The sequence below is a fragment of the Schistocerca gregaria genome, chromosome 4, assembly GCF_023897955.1.
Source record: "Schistocerca gregaria isolate iqSchGreg1 chromosome 4, iqSchGreg1.2, whole genome shotgun sequence".
Lineage (NCBI taxonomy): Eukaryota > Metazoa > Arthropoda > Insecta > Orthoptera > Acrididae > Schistocerca > Schistocerca gregaria.
Window position 1 is genome coordinate 76,505,782 of NC_064923.1, and position 25,725 is coordinate 76,531,506.

The 25,725-nt window shown below is 45.4% G+C and overlaps 1 protein-coding gene across 1 annotated transcript in view; it reads left to right on the forward strand.

The window, feature by feature from the left end:
* Positions 1 to 25,725, forward strand: part of LOC126268140 (serine/threonine-protein phosphatase 6 regulatory ankyrin repeat subunit C-like) — a 60,710-nt gene that overhangs the window by 31,756 nt on the left and 3,229 nt on the right. The window contains exon 2 of the mRNA XM_049973671.1: positions 21,887 to 22,735. Coding sequence (XP_049829628.1) covers positions 21,894 to 22,735 — 842 coding nt within the window. The 5' untranslated portion in view covers positions 21,887 to 21,893. The remainder of the gene's footprint in view (positions 1 to 21,886; positions 22,736 to 25,725) is intronic.

The following is a 25,725-nucleotide window of genomic DNA, read 5'->3' on the forward strand; positions in this document are numbered from 1 at the left end:
GGTCCGATCACGTACGCCACCTTGGTGTACACCTCGGCTGCAGCTTCGTCTTGATCTTGTACGTGGCCCTAAGGACTCTGTTAACCATGTGACTCTTCACTGTCACTTCCTCTTGAGTCTTGATGTGTTCCAGGGCTTTGACGTGGCTTACACCGTCGGCTCGATAGCTACGTTGTCTTTGCGTATGCTCACGGAGGACTCACTGAACAGCACTCCTTGCCAGATTTTTTTACTGCAGAGCTGGCGGCTAAATCTCGTGCTCTCGTGCACATCCGCGCATGTTCTGGCGCGTCATTTCTGCTGTGTACTGACTCATTGAGTAGCCTAAAAGCTATCGAGCAGTGCTACCATCGCCATCCCCTGGTAGCGTCCATCCAGGAGTCCCTCTATACCCTGAAATGGACCTGTCATTCAGCGGTGTTTGTGTGGACCCAAGAACACGTTGGAATCCCAGACAACGAACTTGCTGACAGGTTGGCCAAACAGGCGACTAGGAAACTGCTTCTGGAGATGGCCATTTCAGAAGCTGACCTGTGTTCTGTCTTACACTGCTGGGTTTCCGGCTTTGGGAGATGGAATGGCATAACAGTACAAACAAAAAACTGCAACCATTAAGGAGACGATGAATGTGTGGAACTCTTCCATGTGGTACTCTCTCAGGAAATCAGTTGTCAGCTGCTGGCTCAGCATTGACCATACATGGCTAACACATTGTCACCTACTCTGTCACAAGGACCAATCTGTGTTGCTGTGGCTCCAAAATGACAGTTGTCCACCTCTTGCTTGACTGCCCACTTTCAGCCACTCTTAGGCGGACTTTTAACTTTCCCAGCACCCTGCCTTCGGTGTTTCCGGCGATGTCTCAGCAGCAGCTTTAGTTTTAACTTTTATCCATTAGAGTTTGTTTTATACTACTATGTAGGTTTTAGCGCACGTACTTTGACCCTTTGTGTCTTCCACCCTAGTGCTTTTAGGGTGGAAATTTTAATGTGTTGCAGAGTGTCTGGCTTCTCCTTTTTATTCTTGTATTCAGCCACCCACTGTAATCTGCTTTCTTGTTTTACTCTCTTCTGTTTCTAGCGTCTCTGTTGTTTTCTTGTCCCCTTTTGTTCCTTTTAGGGTTCGTTGCCTCTACTCATTCTTGTGGTTTTTCCTTTCTTTCCGTTTTGTGTTATAGGTCTCGTCCGTTTTATTCTCACACTTGTAGCATTATTTTATTAGGAAGAAGGGACCGATGACGTTGAAATTTGGTCCCTTTCCCCCCCCCCCTCTCTTTCAAACAAACCAACAAATTACGATGCAGAATTATATGGCATTCTGATGGCACTTGAGAGGATTCACAGACATCATCATACAAGGTTTCTTGTCTGTTCCGACTCAGTGTGCTACGAGCACTTCTCCAAATATATCCAGTAGACCAGCTGATTCAGCTCCTCCATGACTCCTTACAGTGACTCCATCACTAAGGCAAGGATGTGATCTTTTGCTGGGTACCTGACCACATTGGGATACGTGGAAATGACATGGCTGACAAAGCCACCAAGGAAGTATGTTGGGACGGTACCATCCATCGATGTCCCATCTTATTTCTGACAGATGCATCATGCATCCGTGGGAGACTGAATGGTTGCAGGTGACAGAAAATAAACTACGGTCACTCAAATCTACCACAAAGGCATGGCTGATTTCATGTCAGCCTCAATGCTGGAAGGAGGTTCTGCTTACCAGACTTCTCATTGGACACAGACCTTTAACACATGGCTTCCTTTTCTGGTGGGAGGATCCACCACTCTGTGAAGTTTGTGGAGTTCCACTTTCAGTGCAGCATGTTATGGCAACGAGTGTCCTATTTACTGATATTATGGCAGTCCTCAGTCTCGATGGAGATCTGCCCACCATCCTTGCAGATACTGATTCCAGTGTTACAAGGGTCGTGAAATTTTGTAAACTCATCCATAAATTGGTGGCGGAAGGGAGGCAGACTTTAATGCTCTCTGCATGTGGAGCAACCTTCGTCCGCACCCACGAAATTCTCATGCTGACTTTTTGTCAGGTTGCTGATGACGATGATGCCGTGTGCCCCTCACCTCAGTCGTCGTCGTCCTCGATTGGGCTTAACGTGTATGCGTTTTTAACTCCTTTTTTGTGTTCATGTTCTACGGTTTTGATATGGGCAGGTATTACCCCAGCTGTTTTTGCGCCCCCCCCCCAAAAAAAAACAAAACAAACTACAATGTCGTTCTTAAATACTTCAAATTCATACTAAAGGCATGCCGTGTGCAGTTCATCTAACACAGCCACAACAAAATACTACATTGCATCAATCAGCTGCGCGTAACAGTGGGTATACTTGGCGCATTTCATATGGTGGTATTCCTTTAAAAATTAGTAAGTCTTTATTGAAAGCACCGATAATAAAACGAAAATGCGAAATTGTCATGGGTTGTTTTGTTTGTTGCTGTTTGCCATTACATATTATCTGTGAAAAACAAAAATATAGACATTATGTAATATTGTAACTCTGCTTTATTGTTCAATGGGAAGTGACATACAGTTGTGATAAGAAAATACAAATTATTATTGGCCTGTCTTTCCTCGTTCATTCTTATTGGTGTGGTCATCGAATGACTTGACGACATTGGGCGCCATGGTGCAATAAAAATACAAAGCCTCTTTGACGTAGCTTCTCGAAAAAATGAATGCGCCAACTTATTTTAATATAAACTGCAAGTTGTTACATTAAATTTACAGTACTCCCAGCTTGTGACACAGTTTGATTCAAAATATTGAAACCAAAGAATAATCAAACCCATTATCCATTATTTCGCATCTGTAAAAAGTTCTAAAAAAAAGGAAATTAGTAAATGTGAATTGAGCCTAATTTATGGGGACCCAAAACCCAGACTTTTGATGTCTGGTCAGGATGTTCAACCGCACCCCAAAGTTTTTATGTAGAAACCAGATTGTCTGATCTAAAACTGGTCAGTCAGCAACCCTGCAGTCAGAAAGCGGAATTCTAGTAGCGGAGAGCTCGGACAGTGAGTTTTACAAAATGCGATTAGCATTATTAGTGCAACATGAGGTCTAGGAATGTCGCGATTTTTCTGCTGTGTTCATTATCTTTGTTATTTATTTTGTATCACAGTAGGACAACATAAGGGGGTGGTCGAAAATGGAGGACAAATGAATTCCATCTAGCTGTAACAGTATATATAAATATGGATAATGGCTTACAAAGATGGGTATGCATATAAATTGCGTGTAAGCCAACAGTAGGCGTGCTCAAAAATATAACAATTTGGGCCACAGTTGAGTGTTTCTCATCGAAGTTCAAAGTGTAGTGCAAGATGATAATCTTACATTTGGAAGGATGTTCGGCTTAAGCAAGTCATACATTACAAAACGCCGGCTGGGGTGGCCGAGCGGTTCTAGGCGCTACAGTTTGGAACCGCGCAACTGCTGTGTTGCAGGTTCGAATCCTGCCTCGGGCATGGATGTGTGTGATGTCCTTAGGTTAGTTAGGTTGAAGTAGTTCTAAGTGCTAGGTGACTGATGACCATAGAAGTTAAGCCCCATAGTGCTCTTAGCCATTTGACCATTACAAAATGTGCATTTGAAAATGGAGAAAAAGCTACGGCCAGCAAGTGTGCTGAAAGTGTCCATCCAAGAAATATCACCGAATCCGAGGGAAATGATGTAAGCTCGAAACAAAACTTCAAAGATCTGGCCAAGGAGCCTGTGAGCTGAGGCACACACAGTGTAAACCAAAACATAAGAAATCTAGAACTACACTCCAGCTGTCAAAAGAAAGTGTTTTGGAGCCAGAGTTGTGCGAAGAAGATCTAGTGGAAGAAAGGAACATCCTGCATGAAATGCAAAATATGAACTCATTCAAAGTGTGCAGGGTTAGAGGAAAGAGGAAAAAAATCATATTGCAATGCCTACAAGTGACGATAGAATACGGAATTTTCTTTAGATTAGAAGATATCTTAAACCTCAGAGACATAGTTTCTTAGAGTAATACAATTTATGCACCCACTTGTACAAGTTACAGTATTAGATTCCTAATATCTAGTACTTACAGATGTTTAGAAAATTAATTATAGTTTATCTTTCCCAGAATTTCTATTCTTTAATTCAGATACCAATATACTCCTGCAGTTTTGAATGGCATTGTGTAAATAATTTTGTAACTTGCTGTTTAGGTTATAATACATAAAATATTAATATTAGTATACTTCAGGCTATTCTCGCATAAATTATGTATCCAGACATGACATGCACATTGAAAGCAACGAACAGACGAAACAGTTGTCACGGGCGCTACTTTAACTGAAAAAAATTGAGAAATGACAAGAATTTTGCACCCTCCCAGGGGGCTCACAACTCCTTTGTGAGTTTATGCTTGGCTACCATGGGGCCCCAGCCCTTGCAGCATTACTTACTGTCTGTGAAGCAAACTTACGCTTACACTATCCCTTTCCCCCTGTGCCTCCCCATCATATGGTTTTCTTGGTGTAAACCCTGCTTGGACCTGGGTTGATTGGAACTAGAGTTTCCATTTCCAGCATTTACTACAACTTTTCATTGAACAAAAACACATGGTCCCCATTGTTCGGTTTACCTGCCGCCAATGTTCAGAAATCTCCAGAAAGGCAAAGTGGCAAGCAGGGAAGTAGCCCCCCCTCCCCAATACTTAGTTTACAAAAGGACTGATGGGGATTCCTTCCTGGCCGCAAAGCCCTCATTCTTTGTGGAGACCTTAGACAAGATTGGGGAAGTTATGGCCATATCTAACACGAAGAATTGATCAGTTTTGATCAAGACAGCATCCTCTGACCAGTCATGGGCACTGCTCAGATGAAACAAGCTAAGTGACACTGATGGTGGTCACTCATCATAAAAGTCTTTATATGGTTCCAGAGCGTCATTTTCCATAGAGACCTGCTCTTACGGTCTGATGAGCCACACACCAACTTTGAGCGGCAGGATGTACACTTTGTCAGTCATGTACATAGGGTGTCAAAGGACAATGGGGTTGCTACCAGTGCATTCATCTTGGCCTCTGAAGGTGAGTCATTGCCTAAAAATATCAAGGTGATGGTATACCAATGCGTGTGAAACTGTGTGTGTGTCCCTCCCCTTCTCCATGTGGTGTTTAAAGTTATGAAATTCTAAGGCATGTTTTTGAGTTCGAGAAGAGATTATGTATGAGAAGTACATGTGAATGCTCCATATGTGTCAACTGTCGAAAGCACTTCGGGCAAAGTAAATTACCAAGAGGCCAAGTAGTAGTACGAGCAGTTGCACACAGCATGCCAAACAATGTCATATGCTACATCTATGACAATGTCACCCCTATGACGACGATATTCCTGCCCATGACATCTCCTACAGTGGGCCCTCAGGGTTGCTCAATTATGGCAGCTCTCCTGATGATTGGGGACTCCTCTTGCTACTTCCCCTACACATACTTTGGCATCGATGCCTTCCCAACCAGAGACAGATCGCGTTCCTCAAGCTTCTCTTACCAGGAAGGAGTCCCTTGGGCCTTCCTTCTAAGATTTCAGCTGATCTGTAACCGGTCAGCAGCTGAAGACTGCTAGTTGCAGGGGTTTGCGATTATTACCTTTCCCTGAAACTGATACAGAGAAACCCTTGAAATCACTGAAATCCTCTCAGGAGAGGAAAGATAAGAAAACGTAATCAAAGAAGAAAATTCTATTGATGTCCAAGCCACCAGATTCCACCTGTTCAACTCCTGTGGCCAAGACAGCTACTCCAACAGCCCCTGAGGCCCTGGTTTGCATCACACAATGGAAGCTAGAACCTGTATGTATTGATGCCATAAATCCGCAACCAGTGGCAGGTGGTGACCCTGCTTCCTTGGGACGTTTATAGCCTCATAGTACATCGACATTATGCTCCAGTGGATTTGTAGTGGTTTTTTTCCAATATCTGGCTAAGTTAAGACATATAACGCTTCCTCTCCCTGCTGCATGACCCTTCAGGAGACCTAGATTTCAGTAACACAGAACCCAGCTCTTTGCAGAGACTGTTGGTGGTATAAGAATCGTGCTACCTATGACAGTGTGTTAGGTGGAATTTGAGCATATGTTCTGGACCATCTATACAGCAAACCAGCAAACGTTTGCCTCTTCATACACCTTTTGGGGCTGTGGCTGTTTCAGTAAGCGTCTTGCGGGATTTTACTGTCTTCAGTGTTTATATCACTCCTGTGGGTGATGTATCTCAGAATATATTGTTTGCACTGATTTCTCAGCTCCCCCCATCTTTCCTGATCTTGAGTGATACCGATACCCAACTACTGTCTGTTGGATGGACCCACGATCACTGGATGTGGTAAAGACCTCGAAAACCTTACCTTTGCCTCTTGAATGCTGGTATGCCGTCACACTTCAGTGTGGTGCACAGAAATTTCTCAGCCATTGACCTTTCCAGTTGCTGCCCTTGTCTTCTCCCATCCATCCACTGGAGAGTCCACGATGGCCTTTGTGGTAATGATCACTTCATCATGATCTTTCTGTCCCTCCCTCAGTGTAACTCCCATGTCCCATGGAGGTCTGGCCAGATGGGCTCTAAACAGTGTCAGCTGGGGTCTTTCGCCTCTGCTGTCGCTCATGGATACCTACTGCATGGAGATATCAATGAGGGAGTCAAGAATACAAATACAGCCATTCTTTTGGCAAGTGATTTGATGAAATCTGGTCTTCAGGCCCATCCCAACTAGTGACATAACTTGGTGGTCACAAGAAATCGTAGATGCCATTCGAGATGGTAGATGGGCCCTCCAACGCCGTACGTGGCACCTATCGATGGAGCACCTAATTGCCTTTAAGCAGCTTCTTGCCCAATTTACAACTAGTAAAATAGAAGTGAGGAATCTGAGAACAGTACATTTCAGGCATGTGACCATGTACCTCACCTTTGAAAATCTGGGCTAAAATCAGGCATCTGCACAGATACACCTGGAGGTGTATTTGGTATTACCTTGAATGGCACTGTCTTCATTGACCCAGATGCCGTCGCCGAACATTTTGCTGTGCATTACGTTCGAACCTCAGCATGTGAGAATTGTCAACCTGCTCCTTGAGCAGTTTTCAAACTCATGACAAGTGCTAGCCATGCCATCCCTTAGTCATTGCTATCCAGAATAACCTGTATTCTCTTCAACAGTGTGGATCTCAGCGACCTTCGTCTGGACCCCATGTCACATCAGGACCCCAGTGAGTGATCTCGCTGATAGCCTGGCCAAACTGGGTACTAGTAAACTGACTCTTCAGATTGGTATTCTGGGAACAGACATTCTAACGGGATTAGGACACTGGAATACGGAATGGCTTACTCTGACTTTACCAAACTAACTGTGGGTGAGAAAGGAGACTGCAAATCTGTGCCACTCCTCCATACAGGCCTCTCACAAGGACTCTATTGTCCCTTGCTGACTCTGCATCAGCCATACTTGCCTGACTAATGGTCATATTATCTTTGAGGACCCACTTCACTGTTGTGGTTCCCATTTGATGGTGATCATTGCTGGACTTGCGCAACCTAGCCACCTAGCAACCCTGTGGCAGACTCCTAATGTCTGTGACTTGCTACTGCTGAAGATAGATGATGCCTCAATGACTGACCTGGTTGTATGGTTTATTCATGAAGGGCGTTTTTATCATTCTCTTTAAGGGAAAGTTCCTCAGCCTTGTTGGTCCATTGAGGAGTTGACAGAACACTCTTTCACCTCCTCTGCCCTGTGTGGGCTGTGGCTGTCTGGGCTTGGTGATCCACCCCATTTCTCGCCCTACCTGATCTTTTACTCTTCTTCCCCCACTCATATGGTCTGTTAGACTTGTTCATCTTTTGTCTCTCTGTGCTGCTCTTGCCCCGTCTGTGTTGCTAGTTCTTCCAAGGCAATCTCTGAGTGGAGTACATCTGGTAAGTGGTGGGGGCTGGGGAATGTATTTCTCCTCAGTTCACTCTACTTTCAGAGGCTTCTGGCTGCTCTGTAGATGGAGCAGTTTGCCTGCCTGCCTGCCTTTCTTTATCTCCCTTTCTTCTTTTTGCCCTTATCTCAGCTTCATTAACATTTGGTAGAACTTGGGGTTTTCTTCTTCTGGGTTTTGTGCAGTAGGCTTGCTCTGATCTAGTCGTATTAGACCTGTCTGTTAGAGGAAAAAGGGACTGATGACCTATTAGTTTGGTTCCTTTAATCATCCATCCAACCGACTCCTCATAACAAAACTGCTGCTATGCGAGTGAGGCAGTGGGTAACAGCTAGCTAGAGTATATTTATCTTTCCGAGGCTGATAACAGGTAAAACGGTATAAAAAGCTATTTGTATCATAAAACATGACGACTGGCAGTGGGGTTCATTGTATCATTTTCGTGTCTCTTTATCAAATTGTTGACGGTTTTTAATGTATTAAAATGATTCTAGGGTGCATGTGAATGTACAAGCATTAGACTTGAGACAGCAAAAGAAATGCTTGGCCCAACCTGGTCAGGTGACGGTTGGACATATATTGCGGTCTGGGCAGTGGAAGGTTCTTGGAAGCAAGGTCAGCCCGGAACCTGCAGGGGGCGGCAAGCTTCGTTCTCCCACACTATTCCTTGTGGCTATGGTCTGGCCAAGGACGAAGGTATGGCGCCCTGTGCAAGAGTCGGGGATGTTTCCCGACTTCTTTTTAAGATTAATATCTGCTGTTTGTAGGAAGCTCAGGACACAGGAAACGTTCTGGTCTCATAAAGGTCCTCACTGAATTTTTCAAGCCCAGTTAAGAGGCTATGAACATTGGTGGGCGAACGTGCAGTTGGTGTGAACATGTGTGACATCAGGCTGCAACGTTGAAATGAATGTTTCTTGTTAGCAGGGGAGAGTTTCATCTCATTGGAGGCTGGAAGGAACGCTTTATTTTTGCCAAGATTCTCGGTTGGAGAAAACTCGCGTGACTGGACCCCAGTGGTTCGTAATTTTGCGATTGGCGACTGGCACGTTTTCATAGCGAGGAATATGGAGGGTATAAGTTTTGCAAGAGAGGCACAGTCTGGTACAATCGAATTTAGGTTGGGACGCCTTGGTGTTCTGATTGACTTGGCGTAGTAACACGGTAAGTCAGCCACGTCTTTCAAAGTGCTGGTGACTCTATCTTCACGAAGGGGCCAGCATGTCTGCAGAGCATAATTCGCAGCACTGGCAGTGTAGGTCAATTTGATTTCGTGCTTGAAGACTTCAGAAAGAATAGTAATGAAAGTGTTGATGTCAGCGTTTTCAGCCAGTAACTTAAAGTGGCTGTTCCGATCCACAGTTACAGTATTAAATAGCTGTCAGTTATCGTTGAACATTTGGAGAGACTAAATTTTTACATGGGAAAGAAGTCATTTAACTGAAAGATGAGTGACATTCTTTTCCATTTAATCTTCATGCAAATTTGAATAGAGATAATTATTACAAGTTTTGATTATTCATTAATACATCCACCCCATAATTGTGTTTGTGAATGAATATTGAATTTATGGATTGTTTCTGTTCGACCCCTTCATACATAAAGTTGTAGGCTTTTAATCTATATCCAAGAAGATACAAGCTATCAAATGTAAATTACAACGAACCTACTACTCCATTCAGACAGTGTTAGTCAGAATGAAGTTATGCGCAAATTCGCCATCTTAAGAACTATACATAGGCTGTAATATCCACATAATCCTTTTACCTTTATGCACAAACATTTAGAGGTTAAGGAAATTCCATGCTGAGGGTTTTTGCAAAATGAATCACATATGCTGAAAAACTCCTTCACACACACACACACACACACACACACACACACACACACACACACACACACACACACACACACACACACACACACACACACAGAATAATGAAATCACATGCAGCTAATCTGGCTTGTGGTTGATAGTATGTTGCAGGTTGCCTATCTGATATTTTTCTAGGGTAACAGAAATTAAATTTTCATAATTTAATGTAATTGTTGACTAACTTTAAAAGTTTGAAATGCTGTCATCTTCTGCTCATTCAGAGGTATAATTTTATTTTAATAATTTTGGCACAGTAAGACAGATATTAGCTAGAAAACTTGCGTGTAGAGGTAGCGTAACATACCATTTAAAAATACCTAAATTTCATTCAAGTATTTGAGAATGAGACCACTTAGTGACATGCAACAAACTTTTCACAATTTCAAACCTTTACAATTTCTCACACTGCCACCCTCTACAAAGATGATGAAAGGAAATAGTTCATTGCTTACTACATTTTTGCTGTTCATACTATAAAACTACTGCATCAGGCATGATGTTCCAGACTTGCTTACTTACTTTTACTTTTTTCCTTACTACTAACTCTATTTGCAACACTTGAAGCAAGTGTCCACACATGTAACCAAATGTACATGCAAAATTTACTGTATGGCACATCGTTCAGGAAATATTATATAAACATTGAGATCGGTGAAACACTAAGTTTTTGCTTAAAACTGAGCGCAAGGTACCCAGACAGCACTCAACTAGTATTTCATAAGGAGCATTTAAATTGTTCCAACAAATTTCAAACATAATTTCCAACCTTTCCCAAATTTTTTCTTTAACATCAAATGTTTAACATCAAATGTTTAACATCAAATGTTTAACATCAAATGTTTAACATACTAATCCATTTGCAATCAAAAGTTTGAAGCCCATTTGTGTATGAGATGGATTTCTGACACTCCACTCCTTTTCACATTCGTCAGACAACAGCATAACCACCCTGTGAGTGCGTTAGCGTCACTAGAATAAATTACTGGGGTTAGGAGTGGACCCTTATTCTACGACAGAGCACATTAATGTTTAGCTGTTTTTTTTGGTCGTCAGCCTACTGACTGGTTTGATGTGGCCCACCACGAATTCCTTTCCTGTGCTAACCTCTTCATCTCAGAGTAGCACTTGCAACCTACGTCCTCAATTATTTGCTTGACGTATTCCAATCTGTCTTCCTCTACAGTTTTCGCCCTCTACAGCTACCTCTAGTACCATGGAAGTCATTCCCTCATGTCTTAGCAGATGTCCTATCATCCTGTCCCTTCTCCTTATCAGTGTTTTCCACATATTCCTTTCCTCTCCAATTCTGCATAGAACCTCCTCATTCCTTGCCTTATCAGTCCACCTAATTTTCAACATTCGTCTATAGCACCACATCTCAAATGCTTCGATTCTCTTCTGTTCTGGTTTTCCCACTGTCCATGTTTCACTACCATACAATGCCGTACTACAGACGTACATCCTCAGAAATTTCTTCCTCAAATGAAGGCCAGTATTTGATATTAGTAGACTTTTCTTGGCCAGAAATGCCTTTTTTGCTACAGCGAGTCTGCTTTTGATGTCTTTCTTGCTCTGTCCGTCATTGGTTATTTTACTACCTAGGTAGCAGGATTCCTTAACTTCATTGACTTCGTGACCATCAATAAGTTTCTCGCTGTTCTCATTTCTACTACTTCTCATTACCTTCGTCTTTCTCCTATTTACCCTCAAACCATACTGTGTACTCATTAGACTGTTCATTCCGTTCAGCAGATCATTTAATTCTTCTTCACTTTCACTCAGGATAGCAATGTCATCAGCGAATCGTATCATTGATGTCCTTTCACCTTGTATTTTAATTCCACTCCTGAACCTTTCTTTTATTTCCATCATTGCTTCCTTGATGTACAGATTTAAGAGTAGGAGCGAAAGGCTACAGCCTTGTCTTACTCCCTTCTTAATACGAGCACTTCGTTCTTGATCGTCCACTCTTATTATTCCCTCTTGGTTGTTGTACATATTGTATATGACCCGTCTCTCCCTATACCTTACCCCTACTTCTTTTCAGAATCTCGAACAGCTTGCACCATTTTATATTGTCGAACGCTTTTTCCAGGTCGACAAATCCTATGAACGTGTCTTGATTTTTCTTTAGCCTTGCTTCCATTATTAGCTGTAACGTCAGAATTGCCTCTCTCGTGCCTTTACTTTTCCTAAAGCCACACTGATTGTCACCTAGCGCATTCTCAATTTTCTTTTCCATTCTTTTGTATGTTATTCTTGTAAGCAGCTTCGATGCATGAGCTGTTAAGCTGATTGTGCGATAATTCTCGCACTTGTCAGCTCTTGCCGTCTTCTGAATTATGTGGATGATGCTTTTCCGAAAGTCAGATGGTATGTCGTCAGACTCATATAGTCTACACACCAACGTGAATAGTCGTTATGTTGCCGCTTCCCCTAATGATTTTAGAAATTCTGATGGTATGTTGTCTATCCCTTCTGCCTTCTTTGACCGTAAGTCCTCCAAAGCTCTGTCAAATTCCGATTCTAATACTGGATCCCCTATCTCTTCTAAATCGACTCCTGTTTCTTCTTCTATCACATGAGACGAATCTTCACCCCCATAGTGGCTTTCAATGTATTCTTTCCACCTGTCTGCTCTCTCCTCTGCATTTAACAGTGAAATTCCCGTTGCACTCTTAATGTTACCACTGTTGCTTTTAATGTCACCAAAGGCTGTTTTGACTTTCCTGTATGCTGAGTCTGTCCTTCGGACAATCATATCTTTTTCGATGTCTTCACATTTTTCCTGCAGCCATTTCGTCTTAGCTTCCCTGCACTTCCTATTTATTTCATTCCTCAGCGACTTGTATTTCTGTATTCCTGATTTTCCCGGAACATGTTTGTACTTCCTCCTTTCATCAATCAACTGAAGTATTTCTTCTGTTACCCATGGTTTCTTCGCAGCTACCTTCTTTGTACCTATGTTTTCCTCCCAACTTCTGTGATGGCCCTTTTTAGAGATGTCCATTCCTCTTCAACTGTGTTGTCTACTGCGCTATTCCTTTTTGCTGTATCTATAGCGTTAGAGAATTTCAAACGTATCTCGTCATTCCTTAGAACTTCCGTATCCCACTTCTTAGCGTTTTGATTCTTCCTGACTAATGTCTTGAACTTCAGCCTACTCTTCATCACTACTATATTGTGATCTGAGTCTATATCTGCTCCTGGGTACGCCTTACAATCCAGTATCTGATTCTGGAATCTCTGTCTGACCATGATGTAATCTAATTGATATCTTCCCGTATCTCCCAGCCTTTTCCAAGCATACCTCCTCGTCTTATGATTCTTGAACAGGGTATTCGCTATTACTAACTGAAACTTGTTACAGAACTCAGTCTTTCTCCTCTTTCATTCCTTGTCCCAAGCTCATATTCTCTTGTAACCTTTTCTTCTACTCCTTCCCCTACAACTGCATTCCAGTCGCCCATGACAATTAGATTTTCGTCCCCCTTTACATACTGCATTACCCTTTCAATATCCTCATAGACTTTCTCTATCAGTTCATCTTCAGCTTGCGACGTCGGCATGTATACCTGAACTATCGTTGTCGGTGTTGGTCTGCTGTCGATTCTGATTAGAATAACCCGGTCACTGAACTGTTCACAGTAACACACCCTCTGCCCTACCTTCCTATTCATAACGAATCCTACACCTGTTATACCATTTTCTGCTGCTGTTGATACTACCCGATACTCAATCGACCAGAAATCCTTGTCTTCCTTCCACTTCACTTCACTGACCCCTACTACATCTAGATTGAGCCTTTGCATTTCAATTTTCAGATTTTGTAGTTTCCCTATCACGTTCAAGCTTCTGACATTCCACACCCCGACTCGTAGAACATTATCCTTTCGATGATTATTCAATCTTTTTTCTCATGGTAACCTCCCCCTTGGCAGTCCCCTCCCAGAGGTTCGAATCGGGGACTATTCCGGAATCTTTTGCCAATGAAGAGATCATCGTGACACTTCGTCAACTGCAGGCCACATGTCCTGTGGATACACGTTATGTGTCTTTAATGCAGTGGTTTCCATTGCCTTCTGCATCCTCATGTTGTTGATCATTGCTGATTCTTCCGCCTTTAGGGGCAATTTCCCACCACTAGGACAAGAGTGCCCTGAACCTCTATCCGCTCCTCCGCCCTCTTTGACAAGGCCTTTGGCAGAATGAGGCTTACTTCTTATGCCGGAAGTCTTTGGCCGCCAATGCTGATTACTTATCAAAATTTAGGCAATGGCGGGGATCGAACCCAGGACCGAAGACGTTTTGATTATGAATCAAAGACGCTACCCCTAGACCACGGGTACAAAATTTAATTTCTGTATTGTTGTCTATGAAGCACACTGGTTTACACAGATTGTGACATGACAGTTTCAAATATTACATATTACGTTTTGGTTAGCAGATATAATATTGAACACAACAATATTAAAATTTAAATAGGTTATATAAAGGATTTTTCGTACGTCTAGAAAGGGAAGCACTGAGGTGGCCAATTTTACGTCAATTCATCCAAGTACGGCTCTCAGTTGGATACTATTTAGGATGATAATTAAGTCTACAGAAAATGGTTAGTTTTTGTGACAAGATATGCAAAAGATTACTAAAGGTTACTCACGTTCACAGTGGATGCAAGCTGGTGATCCAATAATTTTATACTTCTGCCAGCTTTTACCTTTAGCTACGATGTGTTATCGGCTGCATGGCTGCTCTCGCCCTCTGAAAATCCTATAAAAAGCTAATCAAAATCTTTACTAATTTTTTCACCTGAAACTGCCCTATGTGTCTCGTTAGGCGAGAAAACATGCACTCATCCCTAATCTGGAAAATACGGCGATATACAGGTGCATAGATGGAGCAGCGTGTATACTTCGTTTGCTGAGCACGGGCTTGGCGACCCCGGGGTCCTGAGCTGGGGACTGGTCAGCGCCGCCAGTCTCCTGTCACTGTAACCCCTGGACATGCTTCAGCGACCACCGCATGGCGCGGCAGTGGAATGTTGTGTGCAGCGGGGAATGGTAATCTTGGCTTGACCGCTTGGATTGCGAGGAAGGTAAACCTCTATAAAAACCCTCAATCTTACGGTGTGCTGCGCACCTATAAGATGCATGGCTGTTGGGGTGGAACAGTCGCAAGCGGGCTACCTCTGGGGCAACTGCCGCACCCCAGTTGTATAAGGCTTACCTAGGCATGTGGGGCTCTGTCTAGGTGGACTTCTAGTTCCTTTGCTGCTCGTGGGACCGAGATGGATCCTTCGAAATCCTCTTTCCCTCCTCCCAGCGGAAAGGGTGGGCTGCTGGAAGGTTCCTCCCCAGTCTCTGAAGAGGGCTCGTGCAGTCAGTCCCCCTGACTGCAGCACATCTTTGCCCAGTCAGGTCTTTAGTAACAGAATGCATTGTGGAAATCAGAACGTGTTTCTCATTGTAAAACGGAAGGAGGGTAGTTTTGAGAAAGTTTCGCCCTTCTGTATACAAAAGGTTTTGGAGGGCATCTGTGGCTCCTTAAAATCAGTGAAGCGTTTGTGTAATGCGACCTTGCTCGTGGAAACTTCCACTTCCCAGCAAGCAACTAACCTTCAAGCTGCTACGTGCCTTGGGGAGTATGCCATAGTCACAGAACTGCACAGCACCTTGAATTATAGCAAAGGTGTTGTGACATGCCGGGATCTAGTCGACATTCCCAAAGACGAACTGCAACGTGAGTGGGCTCCGGAAGGTATCGTTGATGTCAAACATCATGAAGAGGGTTGATGGCAATCTTGTGAAATCCGACTCCTTTATTCTGACCTTCAGTAGCACGAAACTTCCAGAACATATTAAAGCTGGCTTCCTTCGCCTTATTTCCCATCCTCAATGCGTTGTTTTAAATGCCAGCGTTTTGGGCATACCACTTTAGAGTGTAAAGGCGGAGCGACTTGTGGCAACTATAGTAAGGCTGCTCATGAAGGAGTTGGTTGCTCGTCTCCAGCCAGATGTATCAATTGCTCTGGAAACCACCCTGTTTGGAGTAGGGACTGCCGAATATTTTTAGAGGAACGCAAAGTCCAGGAAATAAAAACAACCCAGCGTATTCCATATGGTGAGGCCAAGAAGTTCTATAAGTCGTTGCAGCCTCCCACATTTGCTACATCTTTTGCATCCCTGGTTCACCAGACTTCTCCAAAAGCCGATGCCTCAACACAGACAGAGGTGGTGAGTATTGGTACTAATACCTGCAGCTGTCAGTGCACTTGCAATGCAGCCAGTGTTTCAGAGCCGGTAGCCCCTACTCGAACAGCAGACAAGGGTACAGTGGTGAACTTGGGCCAGCCCCTGGCGCCTCCAACAGCTAAGGCGGTTCCAAGGTCCAGTATGGCCATTACCACTGCCACATTGGCTCCCGCAAAGCCCACCAAACCGCAGAATGCTTCTGTACAGCAGCAACAGCGAGCCAAATCCTGTGGTAAACCGTCTGACCATGCAGATGATGTTTTACATGAGGCTTCAACTCTTCTCCGGAGTTGATGGAATCCAATGTATGTGTGGGGAAATCATCGCGCCCCACGCCTGCCCCTCCACCGGCTGCAGTCTCCCCGCCCTGTCGGAGAGACAGGATGAAGCTGCTGCCCCCATCATAGATGGCTCCCATACTTCAGTGGAACTTGCAAGGGTTCAGGACGCATGTGGAGGAACTTTTACTCTCTCAGGGTAGACCACTGAAACTCTGTCTCCAGAAGTCTTATTTCCATCCCTCATACTCCCCTGAGCTACGAGGCTATACACTCCACAAAAAGGACGACCTGCGTGGAGAGAAAGCTAGAGGAGGTGTAGGTATCTTCGTCAGGATGGACTACCACTTCTCGCCTCTCTCACTTACAACTTTACAGGCTGTCGCTGTGTCTGTGGACGTGCGTCATCCATTGTCTGTATGTTTGCTTTACTTGCCCCCACATGATGCTCTTGATGAAGCGGCCCTCACCGACCTTCTTACACAGCTCCCCCAGCCATTCATTATTTGCGGTGATTTTAATGCCCACAATGTGCTTTGGGGCTCTGCAATTACCTGCCCCAGGGGTAGAGCAATTGAGAGGCTTCTCCTCTCATCCTGTGCCTACTTGCTCAATGGAGGACAGAGTACTCATTTCTGCACAGCGACTGAGTCGTTCTCTGCCACTGATCACTCGCTTTGCTCTCCAGCTCTTGCCTCCAGTGCTCACTGGGAAGTGGTCGCTGACTTGCACGGCAGTGATCATTTCCCAATCTGGATTCACCTGCCAGATGGCGTGGGCTCTGAAAGGAGACCACCACGATGGGTACTCATTGGAGCTCACTGGACACTTTATAGCCAGTTGGCCCAATTCGAACACTGTGCGAATGTTCTGGTGTGGGTGGATCATATTACCAAAATGGTCCACAATGCCGCTGCAGCATCCATTCCACAGTCCACAGGCCACCGGAAGAGACCACCTGTGCCTTTGTGGAGTGCCGAATGCCGCTCTGCAATCAGGACCAGGCGTGCAGCTCTGCATCGGTTCAAGTGTCGACCAACTGCTGAGAATCTTGCAGCCTTTCGGGTGGCGAGGGCAAGATGTCGCCGCATTATTCGTGAGAGCAAGAAGAGGTCGTGGCAAAAGTTTCTGAACACCATTAAGCGTTCCACCAATAGTTCCTTTGTGTGGGAGACCACCAGGAGAATTTTCTGGCAGAGGGGGGAGGTGCCCCATAGCTGCTGTAATGAATAACGGCACTCTCCATACAGATCCGCGAGACATTGCCCAGACTATGGCAGCGTATTTTGCCACAGTTACTGCAACAACCAGTCAGGATCCAGGTTTCCAGCGCCATAGAGCGGTTGCTGAGAGATGTAATCTGGACTTCCAGTCCACCTCTCATGAAGCTTAAACTGCCCATTTTCTATGTGAGAGCTGGATTCTGCATTGTCTGGAGCTCGTGACACATCCCCTGGTCACAACAGGATCCATTACAGTATGCCATGTCACATCACAATGCGCAACAGAGAAATCCTCCTCGCACTTTTTAATGCCATTTGGGCATCGGGTCACTTTCCTGATGGGTGGCGTGAGGCAGTTTTAATACCTTTTTTAAAACCTGGGAAAGATCGCACGAGCCCAAGTAGCTACCGTAGTGCTGCCCTCACTAGTTGCATGGGGAAGACTTTGGAGCGGATGGTCAACCGCCGCCTTGTCTGGATGTTAGAATTCGGGCAACTCCTTAATAGCTTTCAGTATGTGTTCAGGAGGTTTCGTTCCACCTTCGATAACCTTGCCCTTCTGGAGGCGGCTATACAACAAGCTTTCCCACGCCGTCATCACCTTCTAGGTGTATTTTTCGACATCGAGAAGGCCTATGATACCACTTGGAGGCGTCTCATCCTGGAGCAGCTTCACGAATGGGGTTTTCGTGGTTGTCTTCCTCTTTTTATTCAGTCTTTCCTCTCGCCACGATATTTTAGATACCGAATTGGTGACGTCCTGTCTGATCGCTTTGAGCAGGAGAACGGTGTCCCTCAGGGTAGCATTTTTTAAGTGTGACTCTTTGCCATCGCTATTAATAGCATTACGTCCATAGTGAAAAGTCCTGTCCAGTGTTCCTTGTTTGTGGATGATTTCTCTTTGTTTTGCTCGTCTTCAAGCCTTGCAACGACAACGCATCAGTTGCAACTTAGTCTTAGACGTTTGGATGAATGGGCGCAGGCGAGTAGTTTTATGTTTTCCACCGAGAAGTCTGTATGTGTTCTTTTTAACCGTTCTCGTTCGATTTTAACCTTTCCCGAGTTCAGGATGAGGGACACTATTCTTACTTTTAAAGACACGGTGCGATTTCTGGGGCTCATTTTTGACTCAAAGCTTACGTGGTTACCTCATTTTAAAGACCTGAAACGGCGGTCACTTAAGACTTTAAGTATTTTAAAATGTCTTAGCCACAGTACATGGAGCTGACAGGACTTGTCTGCTCCAGTTTTACAGGGCGTTTGTGCGATCTCGGCTCGATTATGGGTGCATGGTGTATGGGTCTGCGAGGCCTTCTTACTTAAAGATGTTGGACGTTGTGCACCATGAAGGGCTTTTGTTGGCCACTGGGGCATTCCGAACTAGCCCCATACCGAGCCTCTTCTGCAGAGGCTGGTGAACCGCTACTTAATATGCGGCGACGGCTACTTACAGTACGACAGGCATATAAAACTTTGTCCACACCATTCACACCTGCATACCATACCGTTGCTCAGTCTCCTCTGGCACGGTTATTCCATAATCGGCAACGCAGCCCTATGGGATTCGCGCACAGGATTTCCTTGCTGCTATATCTATGGCTGGTCTTTGTGTTTTATGTCGCGGTTGGAGCAGATCCCCACCTTGACTCCTCCGGAGACCCAAACTTATTTTAGATTTGACTAATTTTAAGAAAGATAGTACACCAGATTTTACATTCCAATCTCTATTTTTTAACATTTTAGATGTGCATCACGGTTTCACTGTCGTTTACACTGATGGCTCCACACAGGAGAATTTTCTTGGCTGTTCTGTAGTGTTCCCTGATCAGGTTACCCGGATTGGCCTCCCTGCTGAATTTACCGTTTTCGCAGTGGTGCTCCACACGATCCTGAAGGCACTGGAGCAGATGAATCGTGTTCGGGGCGATCGATTTCTTCTCTTCTCCGATTTTCTTAGTGCCTTACAATCACTGCAGAACCTGTACCCAACTGAGGAGACGGTCCGGCTGATACATCACCAACTGTACTTGCTCCAATGGCGGGGTAAAGAGGTATTCTTCTGCTGGGTGCCTGGTCATGTCGGCATATGGTGCAATGAACAGGCCGATCGGGCTGCCAAGGAGGCCTGCAGAGAGCAGGATGTGGTCCAGTGTCCTATCCCCTTGCAGTCAGTCATCGCTGCTCTCCACAGGAAGTGCATGGAGTTGTGGGAGGACGAATGGCTGGTGGTGACGGCCAATAAACTGCGGTTGGTAAAGTCAACCACTTGGCCATGGCGTTCCTCCTGCTGGTTGCTCAGGTGGGAAGAGGTGGCCCTCACATGTCTTCGCATCGGACACTGTCCTCTCACACACAGCTTTTTATTACAGTGGGAGGATCCTCCGTTTTGTGATGCTTGTGGTGTGCACATCTGTCCGCCACATTTTAACAGACTGCATTTTATACTGTTATGCAAGGGCAGAAGCACAAGTTGCTGGGGATCTGGCTTGTGTTTTAGCTAACGATGAGATGTGTGTGTCTAGGGTTTTTAAGTTTTGTGAAGTGTCTGGACTCTGGCCTAAACTTTTAGGCTGGAGGTTTTAGTCCATTGCAGAGTGGCTGACTCCTCCCTTTTTTCCTTGGACAGTCAGCCAGCCACTTCAATCTGCTCCATTGTTTTAGCTCCCTCTACCACTTTCTTTCTGTGTTGTACATGTTTTACTGCTGATGCCCTGCTTCATTCCACGCTTTGATGTGGGTGAGCACATATTTTTCAATGATTGTTCCCCATGTTTTATGTTCCATTTTATATAACTGTTCTGAATTTTTTTCTTGACACTTGTCTCACTCTGTTGTTGAACGGGCACTAAAGACCTTGCTGTCATGCACCCCAAAAACCCCTCTACTACTACTACTACTACTACTACTACTACTACTACTGTGTTTTCAGCCTCTTTGTATCCATCTGGAAATTCCCGAACACAGTTTTCTAAAGAATTTCTCCATTGCTGGCAGCTGTGGGCCATTACCTGCTCCCTTTGATGTATCGCTTGGTGCAATTCGTTGTCTCCTTCACCACAGGTCACTGAACCCTGTTAGAAACCTTTCGTTGTGTGTGAGGTGTGGCTGTGCAACTCGAGTCTGTCCGAAACTAAAGCGTTTCTTCCAGCTTTTTTCACCTTTTGCTCATTTACACGCAGGATTGGGATTCGGTGTGTTAATACTGTCGAATGGCGTGTCATACCTTTTTGCATTGCATACTGTACATTTTGTTAGGCAAATCTGCTCACTTAAGTATATCAGGTGACATATCCATCTACAATTTATGATGTATAAATTCTCGTGTAAGGTGCATAATTAACCTTCATTCATGCTGCCACCTTACACATTCTTTAAAGAATTGGAGGTTTACTATGTACACATCAGTGGAGTATATGAGGGATAATATTTCTTAAGTATCAGGGATCTGAAGGGGCTAAGCGGTTTGGAAGGCTTATATGATACTGTAGAGCTTGGGTTGTTCAGAAGTACAATGCAATGTTCCTTCATACATGCATTCTTGTCTGCTGGAACAGGCACTGTGGCGGCTACAGCTGTGAAGAAATACATTAAATGTATTTTCAGTTGCGAATAGGGACAACGATCAGTCATATAATGGAATGACAACGAAACTTTGTGCCAGGTTGGGACACAACCTGGATTTTCCACTTCCAATGAGCAGTCGCCTTGCTGTAAGGCTATGCGAACATGTATCATAGCCAGATCCAAACTTCCAAGTTGTAGCCTATACGTCTAGAACCTGCAATTGTATATCCATTACGTCCATTCCCTTACAGGGAAACATTTTAATTGAAAGTAAGTGATAAGCAGAAAATTCGGGTTAGAGTACTGGTCTCGCACATAATTTTATTGTCGTTCCATTATATAGCTGATGGTTGTCCATATTAGGAACAATGAATACAGTTCATGTGTTAGTAGGTTTACATTGTTCAAGCCCATTAGTCAACCAGTTAAACTGTTGAAATAGTTGCCTATCTGAAAATGCTTATGAAACATGATACAGTCTTGTGTAGACAACATCACCCCCAGGTGTTCTGTTCTCATCCCTGTGCTATGAAGAGCAGAAAGCAGTTCAGAAACTGGAAGAAAAGTACTTGTTTAAAGGAATAGTGAAGTGATTATACTCATCTAGACATATGAATATCCGTTGGTGTTGCTAGTTTCCAAAATTTACAGTAGTTTGAATAAATTAGCTTAGAAATCCTAGGTTTCCTTCTGAAAAGCTGGAGAAGTCTGAAGGACAGCTGCACTATTGCAGTGGCAACATGGGTTCCCTGGTGACGGTTCCGTCCAGTGGGGAGCCGCCGGTCTCCTCGAGCAGCGAGGCTCTGGCTGAGGCGTTGGCAGCACTGGTGGCGGCTATCAGGTCAGCGACGGACTCCGTCCCGGCTCCGCTGATGGAGCACGCGCCGCCACTGGTACGTGCTGTGACGACGGACGACCGCGAGGCGATGCGCCGGCTCGTGGAGTCGGAGGACGGGCTGAACGTCCCCAACGGCGGCGGCAAGACGCCCCTGCACTGGGCCGTCCTCGTGGAGGAGGGCGTCGTCTTGCAGAGCCTGCTGGCCTTCGGCAGGTGCAGCGGTGGTGTGGGCGGCCCGCGGCTGCATCTGGACGCGGCCGAAGTGAACGGCTTCACGGCGCTGCACTACGCGGCGGTGACGCGCAACTCGTTCGCGACGCACCTGCTGCTGCAGGCGGGGGCCACGGTCGACTGCCGCGAGATCGACGGCCAGACGCCGCTGATGAAGGCGGCCAGGTGGGACGACGTGGCGCAGTGCCGCGCGCTGCTGGCGGCGGGGGCCGACGCGGCGGCCGCCGACAGGGCCGGCAGGACGGCGCTCCAGCTGGCGGCGGCCGCGGGCACCGCCGACATTGTGAGGCTGCTGCTGGAGCGCGGCGCGCGGGCGGAAGCCGCCGACAAGGCGGGCCGCACGGCGCTCAACTACGCACTGCGCCACTCGCGGCTGGACGCGGCGCGGCTGCTGCTGCCCACGGCCGCCTACACCCCGCGCGTGGACAACACCGGCCGCACGGAGCTGCACTGGGCAGCGGCCAACGGCACGGCGGATATCGTGCAGCGGTTGCTCAGCTTCGGGCCGCCAAGGTAGGGAACGGCGGTTATAAGCCACAGTCAATTTCTTGCCCTATTGCGCTAAACAAATCAATTAATCGTATCTACGGGGTGATCAAAAAGTCAGTATAAATTTGAAAACTGAATAAATCACGGAATAATGTAGATAGGTACAAATTGACATACATGCTTGGAATGACATGGCGTTTGACTAGAACCAAAAAATACAAAAGTTCAAAAAATGTTCGACAGATGGCGCTTCATATGATCAGAATAGCAATAATTAGCATAACAAGGTAAGAAAGCAAAGATGATGTTCTTTACAGGAAATATTCAATATGTCCACCATCATTCCTCAACAATAGCTGTAGTCGAGGAACAATGTTCTGAACAGCCCTGTAAAGCATGTCCAGAGTTATGGTGAGGCATTGTCGTCGGATGTTGTCTTCAAGCATCCCTTGAGATGACGGTCGATCACGATACACTTGCGACTTCAGGTAACCCCAAAGCCAATAATTGCACAGACTGAGGTCTGGGGATCTGAGAGGCCAAACATGACGAAAGTGGTGGCTGAGCACACGATCATCACCAAATGATGCACGCAATAGATCTTCCGTGCGTCTAGCAATATGGGGTGGAGCGCCATCCTTCATAAACATTGTACATTCCAGCAGGTGTTTATCAGCCAGGCTGGGGATGATGCGATTCTGTAACATATCGGCGTACCTCTCACCTGTCACAGTAGCAGTTACAAAACTAGAAACACGAATTTCCTCAAAGAAAAAAAGGCCCGATAACGGTAGATGTGGTAAATCCAACCCATACCGTGACTTTCTCGTCGTGCAATGGAGTTACCGCGATAGTCCTAGGAGTTTCGGTAGCCCAAATTCTGCAGTTGTGGACTTTGACAGACCCTTGGAGTCTGAAATGAGCTCCATCGATCCACAACACGTTACTCAACCAGTCATCTTCCGCCATCTTTGGAACTCCCACACCGCAAATGCCCTCTGCTTCACTAAATCGCCAGGTAACAATTCTTGATGCCAATGGATTTTGTACAGATAGCATAGGAGGGTACGCCTCAGTGCCAACCAAACAGTAGTGTATGGAATGTCGGTGCGACGTGCGACTGCATGAGCGCTAACTTCCCCGTGCATAGACGAACCCGCTACAGTATCCATTTCTTCCTGAACTGTCTCAGCAGCATTACATCTTGTGCTCGGTCGGCCACTACGGGGTTTATCATTTAAACAAACCATGGCTTCGATCTTCGAAATCATTCTCGCCACAGCTGCATTTGTCAATGGACCTTTACCCGTTCGAATCCCCTTTCTATGGCGGTAGGATCACAATGCTGAACTAGCACATTCCACATTCTGATAATACAGCTTCACTAAAAGCGCCTTTTCTGGTAACGTCAACATGCTGCGATTGCTGGTGCATCTGATTTTCTCTCTCTCTCTCTCTCTCTCTCTCTCTCTCTCTCTCTCTCTCTCTCTCTCTCTCTCTCTCTCTCTCTCTCTCTCTCATATTACAGCTCCTTTTATACACGATTGTCATGTGCAGTCACTGACGTTTTGCTGTCCAGCGCCATCTATCGGACATTTTGTGAACTTCATTTTTTTTGTGATAATAAAACCCCATGTCATTCCAAGCATGTGTATCAATTTTTACCCCTCTATCTACATTATTCCATGGTTTATTAAGTTTACAAATTTATACTGACTTTTTGATCACCCGGTACTTTGTTCTCTTCTTTTCCCAGTTGTGAGGCGGTCCTTGTCCTTGGAAGCCCTTCCCAATTTCACACAGAACCGTACTTCTTTCCCCCAAAGCTTTCTGCATTGTATCGCCCTCAGGAGCTCAGCATTGATATTCTGTGTACAAACTTGGCAAAAATGGGGTTCTTGAGCTGGGGATTAGTAACCCCTGCCAGTACCTCATCACCGTAAGCTCTGAGCATCCTTCAGCGACCACTGTGCGGCATGACTGTGGAATATTGTGTGTCACAGGGAATGGGGGTTTTGGTTTGACTGCCCAGATCACGAGGACGAAATAAACATCTATAACAAATAACTCTGAATCTCAAGGTGTGCTACTCGCTTGTGGGGTGTATGGATATTAATGTGGAACAGTCATTAGTGGACAACCTCTGAGGCCGTGCCACATCTCAATTGTATAACGCTTACTCAAGCACGTGGGACTCTGTCTGAGTGGACCCTTATTTCCCTAGCTAGTCGTGGGACCAATATGAGACCCTTGAAATCATCATCGCCTCCCAGGGGTAGGGTCTACTGCCTCCTAGTATCCACACCCATTCATCCAAAAGAACGAGAGGGGCTACTCCACCTGGTAATAAGAATATTTTGGACTTGAGTAACAGGGCCCATGGAGTCAGGAATAACAATGTTTCTGGTAATAAAGAGGAAGGAGGGGACATTTGAGAAAGCGTTCCCTTTCTATGTCCTTAAGGGTTTGGAAGATCTAGCTGGGACGTTAAAAATCTATAAAATGACTGTGTAATGGCTCATTGTTGGTCGAAACGTACAGGTCAAATCAGGTGGAACTTCTTCAGAAATCGCAGAAACTTGGTGAATACGATATCATTGTTGAGATGCACACCTCGACCCGCCAGGTCAGCCGAGAGTGCTAATGCGCTGCTTCCTGGACTCGAGTAGGATTTTGGCAACAGATCGAATCCGCCCAGTTGATTAATGAAGAGCGCTGCTGTGCTGGCCAGCCTGGATGTGGTTTTTAGCCGATTTCACACATCCCCCCCCCCCTAGGTGAATACTGGGCTGGTCACCTTGTCCCGCCTCAGTTACACGTCTCGCAGACATCTGAAACATGTTCACACTATTTCATGAATTACGCTAGACACAGTCAGCTGGAATACACTGCTTCCAACGCAGTGGGTATGGGCTGTCGGCAGGAAGGGCATGCGGCTACCCCTTCACACTAACCATGCCATATCGGACTGTAAACACGCCGACCCTGCAACAAGTGCGGGAAAAAGGCGAAAG